This window comes from Prunus avium, chromosome 2, assembly GCF_965620075.1.
Source record: "Prunus avium chromosome 2, drPruAviu1.hap1.1, whole genome shotgun sequence".
Classification (NCBI taxonomy): Eukaryota; Viridiplantae; Streptophyta; class Magnoliopsida; order Rosales; family Rosaceae; genus Prunus; species Prunus avium.
Window position 1 is genome coordinate 44251630 of NC_142285.1, and position 19796 is coordinate 44271425.

Sequence of the window (19796 nt, forward strand, 5' to 3'; positions counted from 1 at the left end):
GCACGACAAAATTATGCGACAAGGAAAAATATACAATCCATCAGGAAGGAAAAAGAACAATAAACAATGAACACCAAAAATAAAAATCTCAAAGTCAGCAAACCCTATAAATAATGAAGTTTTAGACGACAAACTTCCAGCATATAGGTTCCCAAGGTTTCTTTCTATAGCATCAGTAGTGGCTAATGTAATTTGAGAAAAGCTAGCCCCAAAGGCGAGCTTTTCACCTTTTTTTGCCCAACCCATACTGGAAACTCCAGGTATACTTTGTGTGCTTTACTCAAATTGATAGCAGCTTAAAAACTACAGGGAATTAAAGTAACAAGACCTGATCGATACACACAAGAAATTTGGTGCATCTGATTTTCATTGCTGGTATCCAAGACTTAGTAATTAATGTCTCTGAGTTTCAGTTTCTAACCAAATGGTAAAGTATCAACCTGAAATTTCAGTTCCTAATAGACAAACCTACATTGACTTAATTTTCAATTTCAACAGAAAATGTTCAACAACAACATCCAAATGGCGTGCTTCTTAGACTCAGGCAACAACTAACTTCAAATTCCCTCAACCAATTGTCTTGGAATTATGATTTGCATCCAAAATGCAATTCCCAGAAAATATAAAATAAAAATCCAAAACATCCAACGTAAATAGAAAGATCATTAACACGAAATGCAACTAGATCTCAAAACTGGATTCAAAGATCACTCAAATAAATGCAAGAAATTAGGGAAGAAATATGTAGGGGCAACCTGCCGACTCGTCAGAGCCTTGTCGGAGCTGAAAACCTAATACAAGACGAATCGAGATCTCGGAGCGCGAGACCGAGCAAAAATTTCTCCAGCGATCCGATCTAAGAGGACGTACAAGGCTGGGGATCTTCGGGGACGAAATTGAAACCCTAGATCCAGGTGCGAAGAAGAATGTGTAGAAACACATTCGCATTAGGGTTAAAGTTTGGGATTGTGTTGATGTAGAAGACGAAGAATGAAGAACAATGCGTCGAACGAGGCCATGGTAGAGTGATGAGGGGTAGGGAGGGGTAGGTTTAGGGTTTGAGAATTGAGACTTGGTCGCGTTGGTTGGTTCCGATTCTTCAACCTCAACTAACTTCTTTGTTTGGAGCGCTTTTATGTTTGGGGATATTCCTTACTAATTCATCTTAGCCGTTCATGTCCTTGAAAAGATCTGACGGCTGAGAATACACCGGATCAGCATATTGAGGTTTTCTTTCTTTTTTTCGCCTAGAATAACTCGACTTTTGATAAATTCATCTGTACTTGGAGATATCAAATTCCAAAACGAATACAAGTTAAGGCCGTTTGATAACTATTTTTATTTTTGTTTTTTGTTTTTATTTTTTTGCTAGAGTATAGAGAGAAAAAAGGAGAATGGAAAGTGAGAATGAGATTGGATATGGGATTTTGAGAGAGAAGATGAGAGGAGAGAATGGAAGGGAGGAGTAACAAAAGTGAAAACGAAAACTAAAAACTGAAATTTATTTCAAATTGTTTTTACTTTCAAGATTTTGTTTTCACTTTTGTTACTCATCCCTCTCATCCTCCCCTCTCATATTCTCTCAAACTCTCATCCTCACTCCCATTTTCAATCATCTGATTCACACACAATACAAATGCAGTCTCGTCATCTTAGGTTTAAGTTTTCAATCATCTTATTCCAACAATACAAATGATTTGAGGATGGAAAAACATGTCTAATTTTTATTTTTTAATGAAAAGGGAAGAACAGAAACATGTCAATTCGACAACCTTATTGCTTTAGTAAATTACCTAAAGAACAAATTGCCTTAACATAAATAACTTGATACGAAAGCACAAATAGAACACGCATAAAAGAATTGAACTTACATTAGTTTAGTGGGTAGCATCCTTGGGAGAATGTACTTGAGTGATCTGAGTAGTACTATTGCCTTCCACTTTCTTTCCACCCTCTTCCTCTGCTGAAACCTTATCCATGGTCTTCTGCCCCACTTCACCTGCTGCCTTGGCTGCCCTGTTATACGCATCGGTTACCCACGACGTCCCAGTTAGTATGTAACGGTTTTTCATGATTGCAGACCCAGCACTGCTCACCGTTTGCTCTGCAGCTGAAAACGCATTCTTGGTCTTCTCAGAAACCTGAAACTTTTCATCCATTTCCCTCACCTTATCATTTACCATGCTTGTGCCAGCACTAATTTTCTCAGTGAAACCAATCTTTTGGTCCAAAGAAGTTACTGTGGCCGTTGCAGTTGAAGTAAGCTGGTGTTTCTCATCAAAGGCCTTTGCCTTGTTGATTGCATCTTTTCCCAAAACAAAGCCTTTGGCTAGCATGCTGCTGACAACATCCTCTGCGGTTTGGGGAGCACCACCAGAACTTACATTATCTGTTGCCTGAGGAGATTGAACATTGTCAGAAACAAACAACTATTGTATAATATATATATTGTTAAAAGAAAAGGTGCCCCTTAGAAAATAATATTACAGTTGGACGTGCTGAATCTGCAGCAGCTGGAAGCTTGTAATCTGGAGCCAGTTCTATGGTAACGGACTGATCAACTATAGTTGCTCCCTGAAACACACAAGCTTATCAAATGAGATCAAAGCGAAACTCAGAACTTATTATAATATGGGTTGATCAGCAATCATAAGTTAAAACAACAAGGGAAAAAGGCCAAGAACAGTGAGAAGTGAACCCACCGAAAGAAGCACTGAAGTTTCTGCCCCTTTGGGGTTCTTGAAGGTAACATATGCAATCTGAGACCTCTCGTTGTCCCTTAGATAAAATAAAATTAAAAAAAACAAAATCAACTTTCTGTGTCTCAAAATATTAGAAACCACTATCTTGTTCAATTAATTAGTAACCCGAAACGAGAAAGAAAAGAAAACCAACCCTTGTATTTCAATGTATTCGATTTCACCGGAGAAGGAAAAGAATTCCTTTAAATCATTCTCCGTTGCACCCAGGGAGACATTGTTAACTTTCACTGTCCTTATCTGCCATTAGGAACAAAAAGCCGCAAGTAATGAAATCCCAACTCAGACTCAGAGAATACATATTACCATGGAAATGCAGTGACGAAGTAATGACCAAATTGTTTTCCAAAAACACTCAAACTAAAAAGAAACATGTGGAATAGTAATTTTAATACAAAAAAAAACACGTAGAAGAAGGCACAATAAACATCAAAGAAGAGAGTGGGGGGGATCAAATATTCAAAACCAGTTTTGATTTGGTAACGATATTTAAGCAAGCAGATAAACAAATTTGGATCAGAATTCAGAAGGATAGTTATTAAAATAAAACTGATAAACGAACGAATTAGAGTGAGTGGAGAACTGACCTCCATCAAATACAAGGCCTGTTTGGGTATGATGTGCACTGTGCAGAGAACAAATCTGTCCCAACAAGGAAGAAGAAAGAAACAGAGGAGGAGAGGAGAGGGAAGGCGGTTATTTGGGATCAGGGACAGCCGCACCGCCGATGTCAAATGCATTGAATGGACTGAAAACCAGGCCCAATCCAATATTATAAATTGGGCTTATTATCCATGACAAGCCCACTAACTAGCAAAGCCTTCAACGGCAGTACGACAGTTGTTGTGATTCTGAGATTGTCGTATGGATGGACGTTAGCAATTTGGGTTGGGTTGGGTTTGGGTTGGGATTGGAAGAGAAGGGAAAGCGTAGTTTGACCTTTCTTTCTAGTTTCAAGTTTGAAGTACAGGTGAAATTGAATTGCGAAGAAGGAGACACTTACAAGGAACGTTTCAACCAACGAAACTTCCCTCTTGTCTTTGTTCTCTTCACCCACCAAACACCATAAGCCAAGCAACCCAAGGAAGGAACACTAGCAGAAACAGAGTCTTCCTTCTTCATCAATCAATCCGCACAACACAAGGAACAAAGAGGAAGAAAGAATGAGTTTCCAAGATCTTGAGGCTGCTACTCCGCAGCAACAACGACAACCCATTTACTCGAATTCAATTCAGAAGCAAAGACAACGAGCAGCATATCAATATCAAGATCAAGATCAAAGTCAAAATCTTTACGAGCCTTCTCAGGCTGTGTCTGCTGGGATTTTCCAAATCAATACCGCCGTCTCCTCCTTTTTCCGCCTAGTCAATTCCCTCGGCACCCCTAGAGACACCCTTCAACTCCGTGACAAGCTGTGAGCTTTTCTCTTCTTTCCCTCTCTCTTTCTCTTTTTATTTTATATTATGAATGATTAATTCGACTTCTAGTTCCTTTTCCCTGTTTATTTAGTTCTATTTCAGACTTTGGCGCCTTAACTGATTGATTGTACATTGAGCTATAAGTGCTCGAATTGTCTGTTTTCTACATTGTGGGTGGGTTTATATATATTTGAGAGAAAGTCCGCCTATTGAAATTTGTTGTCTGGTTTGTGCTGTTCCAGCTAATGCATATATGTATATATGTATTTTGGCAAATGCGAATTGTTTGGTTGCGACTTGGAAACGAAAGCCCTTCTTTCCTCTTTTATGGCATTATCACTCATTGACTACTTTTTACTGGCAGGCATAAGTCACGGGCACATATTGGGGAGTTGGTGAAAGATACTTCGGCCAAACTTAAGCAAGCCAGTGAAACTGATCAGCATGCCCAAGTTAGTGTAAGTGCATATGCAAGTATACTTCTCTAAATTATGTAGGAGTTCAATATTTTCACTACGCCTAACTTTGTGTATGGGGCATTCTGAGACATTCCCATCCCCTGAATCGAAACAAGAAAAGAAAAAGGGAAAATTAACTACTCTCAGTGTAGTGTGTGTGGTGATCTGGTTCTATTCTTCCGCTCTATATATTTTTATTGGCTTCATAGGGTTGTGATTCCTTTATCATTTCTGAATGAATTAGCCCTGGGTTATTATATGTATATATCCAGTGTATGCTTCCTCTTGTGGTCAGTGGAGTTGGGGGTTCTCACCTTTCAGGGACGCTTTTCAAAATGCAGGTTGTCAAGAAGATTGCTGATGCTAAGCTTGCAAAGGATTTCCAGGCGGTTCTTAAAGAATTTCAGAAGGCTCAGAGGCTTGCAGCTGAAAGGGAAACAACATATGCTCCTTTTGTTCCCAAAGACGTTCTGCCATCCAGGTAAATTAGTTGATACCGAAAGGAACACCGGACACACTTTACAGAAGCATTAAATTTTCTGTAAAATGTAAACTTGTGTCTAAGTTGACATAATTGTTCTTAATGATTAAACTATAATTGCAAATGCTAGTAGTCTCCCAGAGATTGTGATAATATGTATAGGTGCTAATTATCTCTCTTTTATTTACACCTTTTACTCATATACGCCTTTCATCATATTGTGCAGTTATCTTGCCCATGAGCAGGAGATGAGTTCAACTACGAGTTCCAAACAGCAAGCTCTTCTGCTAGAATCAAGAAGGTGGGCAAACAAATATACATCCATAAATTGGCAGCTCTTTGTAGTAACTATTGAGAATGTGTTTGCAGCTTCTTGTTATTCGGGTGTCACAGAATTTGCCTCCAGGCCCACCACTAAACTTTGTGTAGTGATTTTCTCAGTCTGTATTGGCTTAGTCAACCTAAATCTAACTAAGGAAGGTTTTTGAGTAATTGGGACATGCCTCTCAAATTAATTATTGCCTTTGAGGTTGAGTGCCTTGAATGATGCAATTTAGCTTCATTGATTTAAGTTATAAGATTGAATCTGTTGTATGCAGACAAGAGGTTTTACTGGCGGACAATGAGATCGCATTCAATGAAGCTATTATTGAAGAAAGGGAGCAAGGGATCCAAGAAATTCAACAACAGATCAGTGAGGTTAATGAGATTTTCAAAGATCTAGCTGTCCTGGTCCATGATCAAGGAGCTATAATCGGTTAGTCCAATGCCCGTTAGTTGTTATTCAAAAATTGAATTGGTATACGTTGAGTCATTTGGATTTTGTGTGCCGTACTTTGAATGGTGCTGTACATGTGTTATTTTCAGATGATATTGGCTCTAACATTGAGAACTCTCATACTGCAACTGTGCAAGCCACCTCCCAACTTGTGAAAGCATCGAAGATCCAAAGATCTAATTCATCTCTGGTAATTTTTCCTTCAACACATGGGTTTCTTCAAACTGTCTCCCATTTTATCAGGAACACAATTTCACCTTAAGTTTAGCGGGATTGATTCATCTGTGACATGACTGACTGACTAGTGATTTAACGAAAGTTTTTTATTTGAGATATATAACTCTTAATTTTTCTTTCCTTTCCCTGAAGAAGGAATTGATGATGTATTCATTATTTGTGCATGCAGACCTGTTTGCTGTTGGTGATTTTTGGAATCATCCTAATCATTGTCATTATAGTTGTGGTCGCTTGAGCAGTGATTTCTTGATGCTCTCAAAGTAATGATCTTCTAAGTCGTTGGTGGTGTTTCCTTCCTACAACTTCAACTTCAACTTCAACTTCAACTTGAGCTTTTGGTCTTTTATGTTTACCAAATGACTCACCTCTCTAGGGCTCTTGATGTGGCGGCCATCATCCTCGTATGTAAATATACACAGTTAGTAGTATATGTGGAATCTACAACCCTCCCTCTCCAAGGGACACACAAAAAACACATGTAATTTTTTATTTATCAAAGTTTCGAAATTCTTTGCATCTCTACTCATCTGTACTGTATCTGTATCGTGATTTTTTATATCATCCAAACAGAGTAAAAAGTAGTTGATCAAGATTTTTAGAAAATAATAAAAAATAATTGGTTTGCCTAATGATAATAATAGACCGTAGCAGGACACTTGCTTTAACAAAGAATAAGATGCTGCCTTTGTTTTATTTTCTTTCCTTCTTTTCTTGCGTGGTGGAGGTGGATGGAGAAACAATCTACCCAGGACAGGAGACAAAAAAAACTAAAGGAAAACCTTAAGGCGCGTTTGGACACGTCTCAAACAAAACTAAAGCAGCCCATTCCAAGCTTCAGCCCAAGAAACTCAAGAATGGCAACAACATGAATCATCATATTTAGCCCAAGAAAAGAATAAAGAAACTAGCAATATGTCCTTTTATTTTTATTGGTTCCTGAAAGACACAGACACCAAAGTCTTGGTCTTGGATGTTACCTTACTTGAGCGCTGGGAGTAGGCTACTCAGAAAGAGAGAGGGAGAGAGAAGTCAGTGGCACGAAAGCATAATAAGATTCCAAATCACCGGTATCCCAAGTTCCCAACCCAAACCCAACGAAGCGATTCCGAGAGAGGCATGGGATTGGCAACAAGCTTGTAGTTTTACAGAGAAAAACTGAAACTCCCCATCGTTTTTCAATTCCTATCTATCTCATCCACCCACCAAGGTAAAGCGGTCTGAGATCTCAGCTGGGTTTCTGTTTGCTATCAAATTCAAAACACTGTTTTTGTGTGTGCGCTCAAAGCTATCAAATTCTTCTTGTATTAAATATTATTTTTATGGGGAATCAAGATGTGGTTGTTAGAATTCAATTGGTTGGTAATTTCTCTGTCTTTGCACTTTGCTCTCAGTTAGTGATGACATTTGATCTTATCCGGAAATTTTGATGCACTGCCAGAATTGAGCTTTTCTTGTCGCCTTGTGCGTGTAAGTTGCTCTCTCTCTCTCTCTCTCTCTCTCTCTCTCTCTCTCTCTCGTTGTTCTTTTGACAAGCTGTTCCCATTCATGGATTCAATTCAATTAGACCATTATACAATTTGCCAATTAGTCAATTACATTGGAGTTCATACAAAATCATGCATTAGATTTGAATTCATCAGAAACTTCAACTCGGCATGTGTTACAATTTGCAAAGCGAATCACCATGGACTTGATACCAGTAGGAAGAAGACGTGCATGGCTTGTGAGCTAAACCCATAAGTAATAATATGGTTTGGGGCAGAGAACGTGTGATGAACCATCTATTTTTCTCCCACCTAATTAGTATCATGTCATGTTCTTAATTCTAAATATATCTTGTTCATTCTGTTGAACTTGATATACCCACGATCCTGTATTATCTCTTCTAAACCCTGTGTTTTCTTAGATGGAATTAGCCTCGAGACTTTATTTATTGGTAAAATAAAAATGACATTCCTAGTTGACTCTGCAGGCCACGTTTGAAGAGTCGGATACTCTAATTTGCCCATTCATTGTCAAGGAAAGCGTCAGTCGAGGTAAATACTTCAAGTACAAAACTCTATTTCACCTCTATTCCCTTAACTGTGCGTAAACATATCGGATCTGTAATGGACCTTGTGCCTTTTTATCTTGGGAAAAAATGTCCTTGCAGTTACCAGGTCAGGCTAATAACCTCTAAGTTCAATTCTGAAGCAACCTAATGATTTTTGAAAGTTCAAAACAACTGCCCAGATGCCATTAATAGAGGACAGAGAGTAGAGGATATTAGTCATTTTCAACTTTCTTTATTTCATATCTAACTGGATACTTGAACATATCTCGTTATCACTCAATGAAGATGCTAATCTTCATCAGTTTGTGGGCTTCATAGACACATCAGGCTTCCAAAATTTGTGAATGTTCTGTTGCTTTGTTTATTTATGATTTGTCAATATGGAAATTATTGTATGGCATCATTTCTCTTACAGCTTGACAGAAACTACTGCATGGCTTTTGTGGCTGATGTGGCATAAATGGAAGGAGAAATTCATGTGCAAATTCTCCAAGTATATCAAATATTTGCAGGGGATTGACCGCACAATCCCAATGGTGAACCCAAAACCTTCCTGTCGTCCAACCATATCCTACAGGCCTATACAACCGTCTGACCTTGAGATCTTGGAGCAAATCCATGCTGATTTATTTCCCATTCGGTACGTAATGTCATTTGATACTTTCTCGTGGGTATGTTCTTTGCTATCGTAACACAGCTTCCTCACTAAAGATTTTGTCAATCTCAGGTATGAGGCTGAGTTTTTTCAAAATGTAGTCAATGGACATGATATTGTATCATGGGCAGCTGTTGATCGAAGTCGTCCAAATGGTCAAAGTGATGAACTTATTGGATTTGTAACCGCCCGAATTGTTCTTGCCAAAGAAAGTGAGGTGGGTCCTCTATATTTCTAGCATTCTTTCTTCCTGTATGCATCTGTAGGGAGGAACCAGCACTAATTCCCTCAATCATAAAACCATAATGGAGAAAGGATTGGATCCTAGGTCTTTGGTATAAATTTTCTGTATTTGGTCCTATAAGTCATTGATAGCTAGCTAGCAACTTTTGAAACACCAGTAGCAGATTGGTAATAAGGAAAGGGTTGATTAAAAAAAGTTATTGTGGTTATTATTTGGTCTTTCTGTTTTAATTGAAACCATGGAACTTGTGAGTACTTACAGAGGTTGACATTCAAGATATTGCTAGTATAAGAAAGTATAGGTTTGCTGCAATTTTCTTTTTATTATTAAATTTCCTGAGTTGCCCTCACTCTTTTATGTACAAAACGTTGGCCCTGTAGATAGGGGATCTGCTCAGTTACGAACCGTCAAAATCAGATCAGACATTAATCTACATTCTGACACTGGGAGTTGTAGAATCTTTCAGAAATCTTGGCATAGGTAAGAGTTTGTCTCTTGTTTGATATGAATTCTAAGACTTTGTTTCACTATATGACCATATATATAATTTGTTTCTCCTTGGACTTGCAGCTTCAGCACTTATTCGTGAGGTCATAAAATATGCCTCAAGTATTCCAACCTGCCGAGGAATTTACTTGCATGTCATTTCTTACAATAATGCGGCAATCCATTTGTACAAGAAAATGTCATTCATGTGTGTAAGAAGGTTGCAAGGCTTTTACTTGATCAATGGTCAGCATTATGATTCGTATCTGTTTGTTTACTATGTAAATGGTGGCCGATCTCCTTGTTCACCATTGTAAGTACAACACCCTTCATTTTTGGTTGATTCTGATATTCCATATTATTTTCTGAACATGTTGATTATGGGATCATGAGATTCTGTTCTGTGGGTCATTATAGATTAGACACACTTATGGTAATTTAACAATTAATATTTGATGTTGCAGAGAGCTTGTTACAGGGACGCTGAATTTGATGAGGAATGGGCTTAAGTCTGTGTTTGCAAGGCTACGAAAGAAGGAAGACAGGAAGGTCTCAAAATGGGGGAAATGTAAAGAAACGCATTGCCTTATATCGACAACACAAAGCAGGAGAAACCTGACAACGGAGTGTACAGGGTATGAGTGTGTTTGATTTGTTTGTTTGTTTATATTAGAGGGCTTGGAATTTGGATCAACAGAGAGACAGACTGGGAGAGATGAGCAGCACAAGTATTAATTACTTAATTAGCAATCCATTGTATTGGTATTGTATACCTACCTACCCTATTTCTTGTGTTTAACCATGGCACATACCATCTTATAATTACTTTTACATTACCATCCATTTTAATTTTCATGCATTGAATGGAATAAACGGTGTTGTGTTGTTGTAACTTGTACCTGTTTGTTTGTTCTTTTATATTTTATTCTTTTGCCTTTGGAATCTAATTATATGTAACATACATACACCAAGAACAAAGCACAACGAGCTAGTAATCCTCCTCCTCCTCCGAAATCCAAACGTAAACCCTAAACCCTAAACCTTAAATCCGGAGACCGAAGACCGAAGCTAGCTAGTAGCAGTGCCACCAGACTTCAAATATTGGGGTTACAATTGGAATTAGCATTTTTAACCGCATAAATGCGAATTCACACAACTCACTAATTAACTAGCCTAGCTACATATTTATTTATTTATAATGCTTTGATTCTTTTTTCTTTGAATTTTATAATATCATTCAAATTTCAATATATGAGGGAGGGAGGCCCAAGAAAAGAATCAAGATTCATTTTTAACCATGAGATGTGATGTGGTGGTAACTCACCTCATTCCTTAACCATGTGGTTGGGGGTTCGATCCCCGCCTATGGGAATGGAGCGCATTTCGTGGCCAGCTGTTTACCTCCTTTGAAGAGCTCCCGCGGCGAAAGGGATTAGTCACTACTGTCGTCGGTGGACACCCTTCGATCTCATCCAAAAAAAAAAAAAATTCAAGATTCATTTTTGAGTTGACTACGTCTTCTCCTAACCTAACCAAATATAGAGAGCGTCTTGATCTGAATCGAAAGGCTTTGATTGTCTGCCAGGTACAAAACTAGGTCATGTGATCTAGTCTTGTGGTGTGTCCGTTAATTAAGATAATGAGAGGGAGAGTTGCATGCATATGCATATGCATGGCCTTGATTTGTGGGGCGCCTCATCTTCTTAGGCGCGACTGCCATATATAAATAGGGTAAGAGTCAGATGCAGAAATCAAAAAGAAAAAAGAAAAGAAGAGGAATAAATTTAAATTTGAAAAATACAAAACAAAACAAAAAAGAAATAATAAAAGGATAGAGAATCCTCCTTCTCATTGTATCAAGAAAATAGAGTGAAAAGTAAGAAAATGGCTGCCTCATTGATGGGAAGTAGCCAGCGCCTTGCCGCTCTGGCGCTCTGCCTTATACTCCTCCTGGATATTACAATGCCTAGTTTGGTTTTGGCCAATAAGGCCAAAGGAGGAGGACGTGCACAAAAAGGTGGTGGGCATAAAGGAGGCGGTGGTAGGCATAAAGGAGGAAAAGGTGGTGGGCCTAAAGGAGGTGGTGGGCCTAAAGGAGGTGGTGTAGCTCCAAATGTTCCTAAACCTAATCCAAATCCAGTTGGCGGTGGAATTCCTAATCCTAATCCTGTGATTCCTCCTAATCCTAATCCTGTGATTCCTCCTAATCCTATTCCAGCTGCTGGTAGTGCTCCTGGGGTTGGCGGCGTTCCTGTTCCTGAAGCTGGGAAAGGCATCATATACCACGGAGGGCCTCTGCTCACCGGGGACATCAACCTCTCCATCCTATTTTACGGTCAGTTCACGGCCGAACAAAAGAACGTCGTCCGGAGTTTCCTCAGGTCCCTCGAGAACACCGAGAACGACCACATAGCCGCCGTGCACAGGTGGTGGGACATTGTCGAGGCCTACCAACTATTCACCAATAAGCCCGGCCTGGACCCCACCGCTACCCCACCAAGACTCCGGATCAAAGTGGGCACTCAGCAGACTGACGACAAGTACACAGTGGGGAAGGTGTTGACCATTGACTTCATCAACTCCCTGTTCAAGAAGGCCGACTCCGGGAAGCCCAACACTCTTGTCGTACTCTTCACGGGGAGCCAAGTGACGGTGACAGGGCTGTGCAGAGGCAAATGTTACGAGCACGGCTTGGTTGATAACAAACCCTATCTCATCGTCGGCAACCCCGAAATCGAGTGCCCCGGAGCTTGTGCCTGGCCCTTCAACAGGCTCGACTACGGCGTTCCAACCCAGGTCACCGTGAAGCCCCCCAACGGAAACGCCGGCATTGATGCCATGCTCATCAACTTCGCCTCCGGCTTGGCTGCTGCAGTCACCAACCCCTTCAATACCGGATTCTTCAAACCCGGACCCAAGGACGACCCCATCGAGGCCGGCACCGCCTGCGATAACATCTTCGGAAGTGGCGCAGTCCCTGGCCAGACCGGAAAGCTTGAGCTCGACACCGCTTCGGGTGGATCCTACAATGCCATTGGAGAGAAGGGTATGAAGTTCATGCTCCCCTCCGTGTGGAACCCACGCACCAACAACTGCTGGACCGCCCTGTAACTGTAAGTTAACCCAAATGTGCTCGTCATAAATATATAACAATAACAACTTAAAATCAAAACCAGTTTTCCAGTTTTACAGCAGCTCACCGGCCCCCATGCATTCATGCTGCTGGATTGATGCGGAAAATAATCCTTATAGCAATGCTTCATCCATGTAATTTTCCCTTTTTGTTTATCTTTTTTGTCTCCATTGACATGACCCCTCGTCATCGTGCTATGCATGACGTCATGTCTTATAATTTTCAGACAATGAAATTGAGATTTTGTAATCTAATTATCTCTTCATTAATTACTAATGTTCTTAAGTACCTTTATTAATTTGCTCGAAAGCCCAATTAGGGGTGGGCATGGGTTGGGTTGGGTTGGTTTTATTCCCAACTCGATATATAATGATTTATGATTTTTTGGACCCAAGACTGTTCATTATTAAGCCACTCCAACTCAACCTAAACTTTTTGTAATTGGATTGGGCGGTTTAGTCAGTAACTCAAAATTAAATCTACTTTTAAGTTTTGATTCCAACATGTATATAACGTTTTATGATTTTTTGAACCCAAAACCCGTTCGTTTTTAAACCAACCCAATCCAACTCAGTGTGATCAAGTTGACCCAAAATTGTGCCCACCCCTACGCCCAATAGTTTTCTTTATAAGTTTGTTCCGGACGACTTCTGGGCCTGATTTAAAGTTACTGGGCCGACCTTTAGGCGTACTTATGGGTCTCATTTCATGTTATCGGGTCGACTTCTTGATCGTCTTATGGGCATGATTTCACACTATTGGGTCGCCTTATGGGCATGATTTCACGTTATTGGGTTGCCATATGGGCATGAGTTCACGTTATTGTTCCTTCTTCTCGGTCTGATTTCACGTTATTGTGCCGTCTTCTGAGCCTGTTGTCATGTCATTGGGCTGCCTTCTCGGCTTGTTTACAAATGATTGGTCAATTGAGAATTTTTTATTGTTGCAGGCGAGTTATGACATCAATAATACAAAAGTTGAAAACTAAAAAGTTGAATTATAAGTAAAATATGCATATGGATAGAATGAGATAGGAAAATACAAAGCTAAGTGAGCCTGGGTAGAGGTAGAGATTGTTTGTTGAGGAGATGGCTCTTCGCGACCTCTGCAATGTTTTTGAAGGGATCGATAGACACAAGGGAGGAGGTGTTGGGAGCAGCGTCTTCCTTGACATCAAACTCAATTGTGGTTTTGATGATGCAGCAGGAGGAGGAGGAATAATCAGCTTCTACTTTCTCAATGATTTCGAAGCGAACTCTGTAAAGGCTCAATCCAAGCTCCAAAAGTCCACCTTCAATCACCTCTACTTCCTTGACCCGCTTTTCATGATCCACTTTTGTGAACTTTTCCATATGCACACCAGACCCTGCCCAGTAGTCCAATCAAAACAATTTAAAATGCATTATTAATTCAGCAAACAACAAGTTTTGCAATTATAAACATATATTAATTGCCGCCAGACCCTGCCTTGTCATAAATAATAAATAAATAAAAAGCAAGGAATTATTACCAGATGCAAATGTTAATTTGAGAATAGTGCCAACCCCTCCATCACCTTGTATGAGTTCAACTTTTTCAATCAGATTTGGAAGTGCTTGTTCCACGAATTTTGCCAGTTCAAGTGAGCCGTAGAGATCCCATGCTTCGCTTGCAGACACTTTCACTTCCAACTCATGCAAAACTTGCCCAATCGCCATTTGATGATCTCTAGTCTAGGTACCTAGCTAGCTTGCTTAATTTCTCTCTTAATTTTCCCTGATATTAATTGCTCTGCTTGCTTGCTGATGGTTTCTTTATATGTGTGTGTGACTGTGTGCCACGTGTGATAAATTACAAGGTAAAAACGACAAGGTCTCTTATCACAGAATATGTGTCAATATGCACACGCCACAAGATGCCTAAACCTGCTGTAAATATATATATATATACTAGTCTAGAAGACATCGGCGAGTTCATATATAATATACGTATATACTAGGCTACTCTCTCTCTCTCTCTCTCTCTCTCTCTCTCTCTCTACCCCAAAACAAAGATAACTATATTTTTTAATGTGCAGCCGGCCGGCATGTAATGTGTTTTATCGAACATATATAATATAATACATGCTCAACTAAACAACAAAACAGATTGCAGTATTCGCCATAGCTAGGTTTGCATAGCTAATTACAACTACACTAATTGAGTACTTTTTCTTTTATTTCAACGTTTATTATTATTATTTTATCTTTTTGCGAGGATCAGTTCAGTATCTTTTTTCTCTTCATATTCTCTTTCAGCAGCATAAACATAAATATTTTATGTTTTCCTTTTGGGGGGTACTGTCCTGTGTTAATATAAAGATATGTATATAATATATAATATAATATATGCTCTCAGTCTCAGAGACCAACCAGTCATAATATATTTAAAGGAGTAAGGACAGAGATGAGTCTCTCTCTCTCTCTCTCTCTCTCTCTCTCTATGCATTGCACTGTATTCGATCGGCCCCAAAGACCAAGTTAAGAAGATGCTTTATAAAGCAGCAAGGGATGCTTGCTTTATACAGCAGCAAGGCCGTCCCGTCGTCATGAGCTCATGTCACAACATGGACGTTCAGCTGTCCACCGAATACGAATATGCCACAACAACAACATTCTCTGAGTTTTGGTAATTAAGATCCCTCAATATTCTGTACTTACATATAATAAAGGCAAGTTGATTGATATATATATATATATATATATATAACGGCAACGCAAGCGTATGTCATCTATGGGCTATTGCAATTTGCAAGCATCCAAACAGTCGAAAGCAAATTCTTTTGCTATTCCGGGTCGGCAAACAACGCAATGATATATATGATAGTTTTTTCATGTGTCATTGTGTTATTGATCGGGAATAGCAAAACAATGATATTTCTGTTACAAGTAAGTTTTTTAGAATTCTATGGGCCATTATTGTCTTGGATGGTGTTGTTTTTCATTTTGAAGGTAGGAAAGGAATATTACATTTCCAATTGGAAGTGTTAAAGATAAATATGGATTGAATAAGCAAAATGGCATGATTTGGAAATTGGAAAGTAGAAGTGGATAATGAAGAAAGCTTTATTGTATTTCAGAAGAAGGAAACTAGTAATATATGTGACCAACATAACTCATGATAGTATATCTACTTGTGTCAATTAAGCTAACTAAAGAATGCTTTATTTATTCCCATTCGCAAACTTGATATTTTGAGCAAAATCTGTTTTGTTTGACTCCATCCTCACAGACTCACAGTATATATATGTATACGTAGTTGTATATCCACAAGACAAGATTCATTCACTAATGTCAATATTATACTTACTTATACCAAGACGAGGCTTTACCTTGCCGGGATGAATTTTCATACCTCCCAAAATGTTTAAATGTTACTGCATGCATGATGCATTGCCCCGGATTTGCTTTTAACCTTTGCTAGCTAGTAGGCCATAGCGTTACGGAACATTCTTACCGTTACTTCAGAAATAACATCAGTAAGAAAAATATGCCGGCCCTTCTCTCTCTTCTTCTTCTTCTTTTATTGGTTTTTTATTATTATTATTTATTCCAACAAATCCTTTCTCTCTATGGATCTGATCTTCTTCTTTAGCGTAAGTAGTTACAATTCATAGCATCTGCAAGAGCATGCATGCTATGAGTCTATGTCATGAGTGTCAAACAAAGGTTATGGTTGCTCTGAAAAAGGCAGCGGATAGTTGAATTAAACGGCTCACCTTTTTTTTTGTACAATACCTTACTTATTACAAAACGTTACTTGCTTGAATATAAGTTTTACTTACTTTTGACTTTTGAATCAATTCAGTAGAATAATGTCAATATGGAAATTATAGTTTAAAAATATAAAACATGCATTCAGATTCAGTAGTAAAAAGTGCTATCCTTGTTGTATGAAAATCTTTCTCTTATACCATCTCATGATCGATTCATGAAGAAACAGAAGGGATGCAATGTCAAGCTATCTTTTTTGCTTTTTTTCTTTCCCTTTCCCAATAATCACGATTCAGAGAGCTTTGTTATTTCAAGACATCATCATGCATGCATGCATCCATCCACACAGACACAGTCACACAGTACTATATATACTCCCTGTACATGTTATAATATTAATCACCAAGCTGCTAGGCTCACAATTAATTATACATCTACTCCAAGGTTTGAATATTATAACATATTTGTCTCGACATCTTGTTTTTGCTACTTAACTCGTATATATTTGTTTATGATCAAGCAAGCTAGCTTGCTGGGCTAATTGAACTATAGCCAGAGATATATATACTTTCATATTATTCCTTTATTTAGTTTCCTAACTTTTTATTTTGGTGCAGAAGTAAAAGTTGTTGATTTTATTTGATTAATGATGGGGAGATCAGCTTCAGCATCAGGTTGTTATGATGAAAAGAGCAGCTTAGTAAAGAAAGGGCCATGGACACCGGAGGAGGATGAAAAGCTGGTGGAATACATAAAAAGATATGGGCATGGGAGTTGGAGAGCTCTGCCCCAGCTTGCAGGCTTGAACAGGTGCGGAAAGAGTTGCAGGCTCAGATGGACCAACTATCTCAGGCCTGATATCAAGAGGGGAAACTTCTCCCAGGAAGAAGAGCAAACCATCATCAACCTCCATGCTTTTGTTGGAAACAAGTACGTATATATAGCTAGTCTCTCTATATAAACTTCTTTTGCTTCTTATTTTCATCTCTCTATCTATATATAAAGGTTTTAAGTACATAAAAATTTATAATTAATTCAAAACGCAGATGGTCGGCCATAGCTAATAATCTTCCAGGAAGGACGGATAACGAAATCAAGAACTTTTGGAATACCCATTTGAAGAAAAAGTTGCTCCAAATGGGCATCGATCCTGTTAACCATAGGCCAGTCACAGCTAATAATAGTGATAATATTCATCAACTGTACTATCTCATGATCAATCATATTCTCTCCAGTTTGGCACCGCAGTTGCTTGCTTCTTCTTCTTCTTCTTCTGGCACATGCAGCAGCTTGGCTAATAATAATTTGATGATGAATATGAATCCATGGGGCATTAATAATAATGCTGATCTCATGAAGCTCCACTACTCCGACGTCAAAATCCAAGTCCTGCGAAACATACTAGTACAACAACTCCTAAGCAGCACTAGCACTCCAAATGTGGAAGCAGCTTTTAATTATCTTTTGCCATCGTATTCATCATCATCAGTTCATGATCATATTGATCATGAATATTCAAGAGTCAATATTAATCATAATAATTATTCTCCTCATCTCCAAGGTTTTGGCAACGGCGGCGCCCCAATTGGTTTTGTTCCACAAAATCCCACTCATGCTAGTGCTCAGCCGTCCAACTTAAGTTCAAACATTTCAGGCCTACTCAAAGCTGTTCATGATCTTGATCATAGCCAGCCCCCACGTACACGCCTGGTATCTGATAAATTATTGGGATATGATCATCATGCACCCTTCTTCTCTAGTACTACTGGATCAAACAAGATTTGTACCAACAGCAACAACAACAACAACAACAGAGATCGTAGCCAGCAGCTTAAGCTTGGAGGTAGCTCATCATCATATGCAACTCCAAGAGATGATCATGATCAATTACCACTTTTGGTCAGCTCAGCTGCACCCTCTCCCGAAAGTTCCGCTGCCAATCCCACTGTGGAAAACAACATCTCAAATACTACTTATTCAACCACCTTTGAAGCTTGGGGGAATCCTCCTGATCTTATGGATCACGACGACGAAGCAACAAATCACTCCTACTGGAAAGACATCATCTTGGCAGACATGGCCAATCTCGTAGAAGAGGTCTCTCAGTTTGATTTCAGACACGATATCTCCATTAATTAATACTACTGTAGATCAAATCAATAAGTTACCATTATTAGGTAGCCATGAGGTTGATAGTTTCATTCATGTTGATCATGTAATATATATATTTCTTTTCTTTTCTTTTCTTTGAACAATTTTCCAAAGGAGCTCGTTTGGAACACGAAATTGACAAGCCAAAAAGACCCATGGCAATGACATGGCCATCTTCAAGTGAAAATGTGGGAGCTTTGACCGTTGATCTCGGACAAACTCATGTCAAACATCTCTAACGTAACGTACGTGGACATTCACAAGACAAAAATACCCAAGGCCTCTTTTCTTTTCATAGTATTAATAATATACAAGAAGAGAAATGCTTAAATAATAAAGAAGGTGACATTCATTTAATTTAATTTAAAAAATAAAAATAAAAATAAAGAAGAATATATAAGCAATTTGATCAGAAATCCCAATTAGTTAAAACCTTGCCCAACAAGGAACTCCGCCATATTGTTGACCTTTCAAAGTAACTAACCTACCTACCCTTGCCAAATACGTATAGATTCCATTTCCAACCTAAGTTGTTACGCATGTCCTTTTTTTCGGGCTTTTTCCATTTTGCACAGAGTTGTGATGCATGTCATTGTCATGGCTCATGGGCATGACAATCAAACGAGACCCATCATACTTTAACGTGATTGTTTAATACAGAGACTTTGACACTTTATCCTCCTGGTTGAGATTTGTTTACTTAAAAGCTATTTCCGATGGGCAACGGCCCATTATCGGCGGGAATACAAATTGGTACAAACCTCAATGGCTTATATTATTATGGGTCACGGCCCATTATTTAATTTTCTCATTGTTCGACTATACTATTTAAAAACATTTGAATTTATTATATCTAAATAGTATAGCCCCTTGACTTTAAATATTAGAATATATTATATTTAAAGAGTATAGTTGCGCAGTTAAACTTTTTAAATATATTCAAATACTCGCCAGCTTCTAGTTTATTAATACGTCTGATTTTGTATCATTTTCCTCTTGGCCTACCCTTATATACGATTAATAATTTGGATTGTCTTTGTTATTTGCGAAAAGTTGGGGAATTTAGAGTTGTGTTGGTCAAAATCCTATTAATGTGAATTTGTCTATACCAATTATTTTAAATTCCCGTTTGAGATCCCCCATTTAAAGATGACTTGTACTAACATTAATGGACTTATTTCGCAACTTGGGTAATGCTTATTGTAACGAACG

At 38.7% G+C, this 19796-nt stretch overlaps 5 protein-coding genes and 1 pseudogene across 7 annotated transcripts; 4 read left to right on the forward strand and 2 right to left on the reverse strand.

Annotated features, from left to right (window-relative positions):
• Window positions 1–531: 531 nt before the first annotated feature.
• BPA1 (binding partner of acd11 1) lies at window positions 532–3507 on the reverse strand. The gene is made up of 5 exons (XM_021960514.2): window positions 3347–3507; window positions 2896–2999; window positions 2703–2778; window positions 2488–2574; window positions 532–2396 (listed from the first exon to the last, which is right to left on the reverse strand). Exons 1-5 carry the CDS (start codon window positions 3497–3499, stop codon window positions 1878–1880), a joined length of 939 nt encoding a protein of 312 aa, XP_021816206.2. The 5' UTR covers window positions 3500–3507; the 3' UTR covers window positions 532–1877.
• A 203-nt stretch (window positions 3508–3710) lies between these two features.
• Window positions 3711–6653, forward strand: SYP21 (syntaxin of plants 21). 2 transcript variants are annotated; one of them, XM_088247993.1, is made up of 7 exons: window positions 3711–4173; window positions 4542–4629; window positions 4977–5116; window positions 5343–5417; window positions 5716–5873; window positions 5984–6084; window positions 6301–6653. In XM_088247993.1, exons 1-7 carry the CDS (start codon window positions 3923–3925, stop codon window positions 6364–6366), a joined length of 879 nt encoding a protein of 292 aa, XP_088104119.1. In that variant the 5' UTR covers window positions 3711–3922; the 3' UTR covers window positions 6367–6653. The 2 variants fall into 2 exon arrangements, with proteins under 2 accessions (XP_088104119.1, XP_088104118.1); XM_088247992.1 differs by having other exon boundaries at window positions 3712–4173; window positions 4542–4635.
• Window positions 6654–7058: 405 nt separating this feature from the next.
• LOC110758579 (Acyl-CoA N-acyltransferases (NAT) superfamily protein) lies at window positions 7059–10461 on the forward strand. 2 transcript variants are annotated; one of them, XM_021960474.2, is made up of 8 exons: window positions 7059–7338; window positions 7523–7598; window positions 8104–8167; window positions 8600–8824; window positions 8912–9056; window positions 9464–9563; window positions 9654–9882; window positions 10034–10461. In XM_021960474.2, the coding sequence occupies exons 4-8, from the start codon at window positions 8634–8636 to the stop codon at window positions 10218–10220; spliced, it is 852 nt and encodes a 283-aa protein (XP_021816166.1). In that variant the 5' UTR covers window positions 7059–7338; window positions 7523–7598; window positions 8104–8167; window positions 8600–8633; the 3' UTR covers window positions 10221–10461. The 2 variants fall into 2 exon arrangements, with proteins under 2 accessions (XP_021816166.1, XP_021816167.1); XM_021960475.2 differs by having other exon boundaries at window positions 7527–7598.
• A 992-nt stretch (window positions 10462–11453) lies between these two features.
• Window positions 11454–12990, forward strand: LOC110758574 (protein EXORDIUM-like 1 pseudogene; annotated as a pseudogene).
• Window positions 12991–13620: 630 nt separating this feature from the next.
• On the reverse strand, window positions 13621–14475 carry LOC110758613 (norbelladine synthase-like). The gene is made up of 2 exons (XM_021960517.2): window positions 14213–14475; window positions 13621–14068 (listed from the first exon to the last, which is right to left on the reverse strand). Exons 1-2 carry the CDS (start codon window positions 14397–14399, stop codon window positions 13749–13751), a joined length of 507 nt encoding a protein of 168 aa, XP_021816209.2. The 5' UTR covers window positions 14400–14475; the 3' UTR covers window positions 13621–13748.
• A 2580-nt stretch (window positions 14476–17055) lies between these two features.
• On the forward strand, window positions 17056–18572 carry LOC110758588 (uncharacterized). Its single transcript, XM_021960483.2, has 2 exons — window positions 17056–17363; window positions 17480–18572. Exons 1-2 carry the CDS (start codon window positions 17080–17082, stop codon window positions 18570–18572), a joined length of 1377 nt encoding a protein of 458 aa, XP_021816175.2. The 5' UTR covers window positions 17056–17079.
• Window positions 18573–19796: the final 1224 nt, after the last annotated feature.

Excerpts from the sequence above, each read along its gene's own strand:
- BPA1 (XM_021960514.2), bottom strand. The coding sequence starts at position 3,499 with ATGCATTTGACATCGGCGGTGCGGCTGTCCCTGATCCCAAATAACCGC. Across the intron at positions 3,000-3,346 it reads AGGCCTTGTATTTGATGGAG|ATAAGGACAGTGAAAGTTAA; the intron begins GTCAGTTCTCCA and ends TCCTAATGGCAG. Across the intron at positions 2,779-2,895 it reads GAATACATTGAAATACAAGG|GGACAACGAGAGGTCTCAGA; the intron begins GTTGGTTTTCTT and ends ATTTTATCTAAG.
- SYP21 (XM_088247992.1), top strand. The coding sequence starts at position 3,923 with ATGAGTTTCCAAGATCTTGAGGCTGCTACTCCGCAGCAACAACGACAA. Across the intron at positions 5,117-5,342 it reads AAAGACGTTCTGCCATCCAG|TTATCTTGCCCATGAGCAGG; the intron begins GTAAATTAGTTG and ends CATATTGTGCAG. Across the intron at positions 5,874-5,983 it reads TGATCAAGGAGCTATAATCG|ATGATATTGGCTCTAACATT; the intron begins GTTAGTCCAATG and ends TGTTATTTTCAG.
- LOC110758579 (XM_021960474.2), top strand. The coding sequence starts at position 8,634 with ATGTGGCATAAATGGAAGGAGAAATTCATGTGCAAATTCTCCAAGTAT. Across the intron at positions 8,825-8,911 it reads GCTGATTTATTTCCCATTCG|GTATGAGGCTGAGTTTTTTC; the intron begins GTACGTAATGTC and ends TGTCAATCTCAG. Across the intron at positions 9,564-9,653 it reads TTTCAGAAATCTTGGCATAG|CTTCAGCACTTATTCGTGAG; the intron begins GTAAGAGTTTGT and ends TTGGACTTGCAG.
- LOC110758613 (XM_021960517.2), bottom strand. The coding sequence starts at position 14,399 with ATGGCGATTGGGCAAGTTTTGCATGAGTTGGAAGTGAAAGTGTCTGCA. Across the intron at positions 14,069-14,212 it reads CAAATTAACATTTGCATCTG|GGTCTGGTGTGCATATGGAA; the intron begins GTAATAATTCCT and ends ACTACTGGGCAG.
- LOC110758588 (XM_021960483.2), top strand. The coding sequence starts at position 17,080 with ATGATGGGGAGATCAGCTTCAGCATCAGGTTGTTATGATGAAAAGAGC. Across the intron at positions 17,364-17,479 it reads CATGCTTTTGTTGGAAACAA|ATGGTCGGCCATAGCTAATA; the intron begins GTACGTATATAT and ends TTCAAAACGCAG.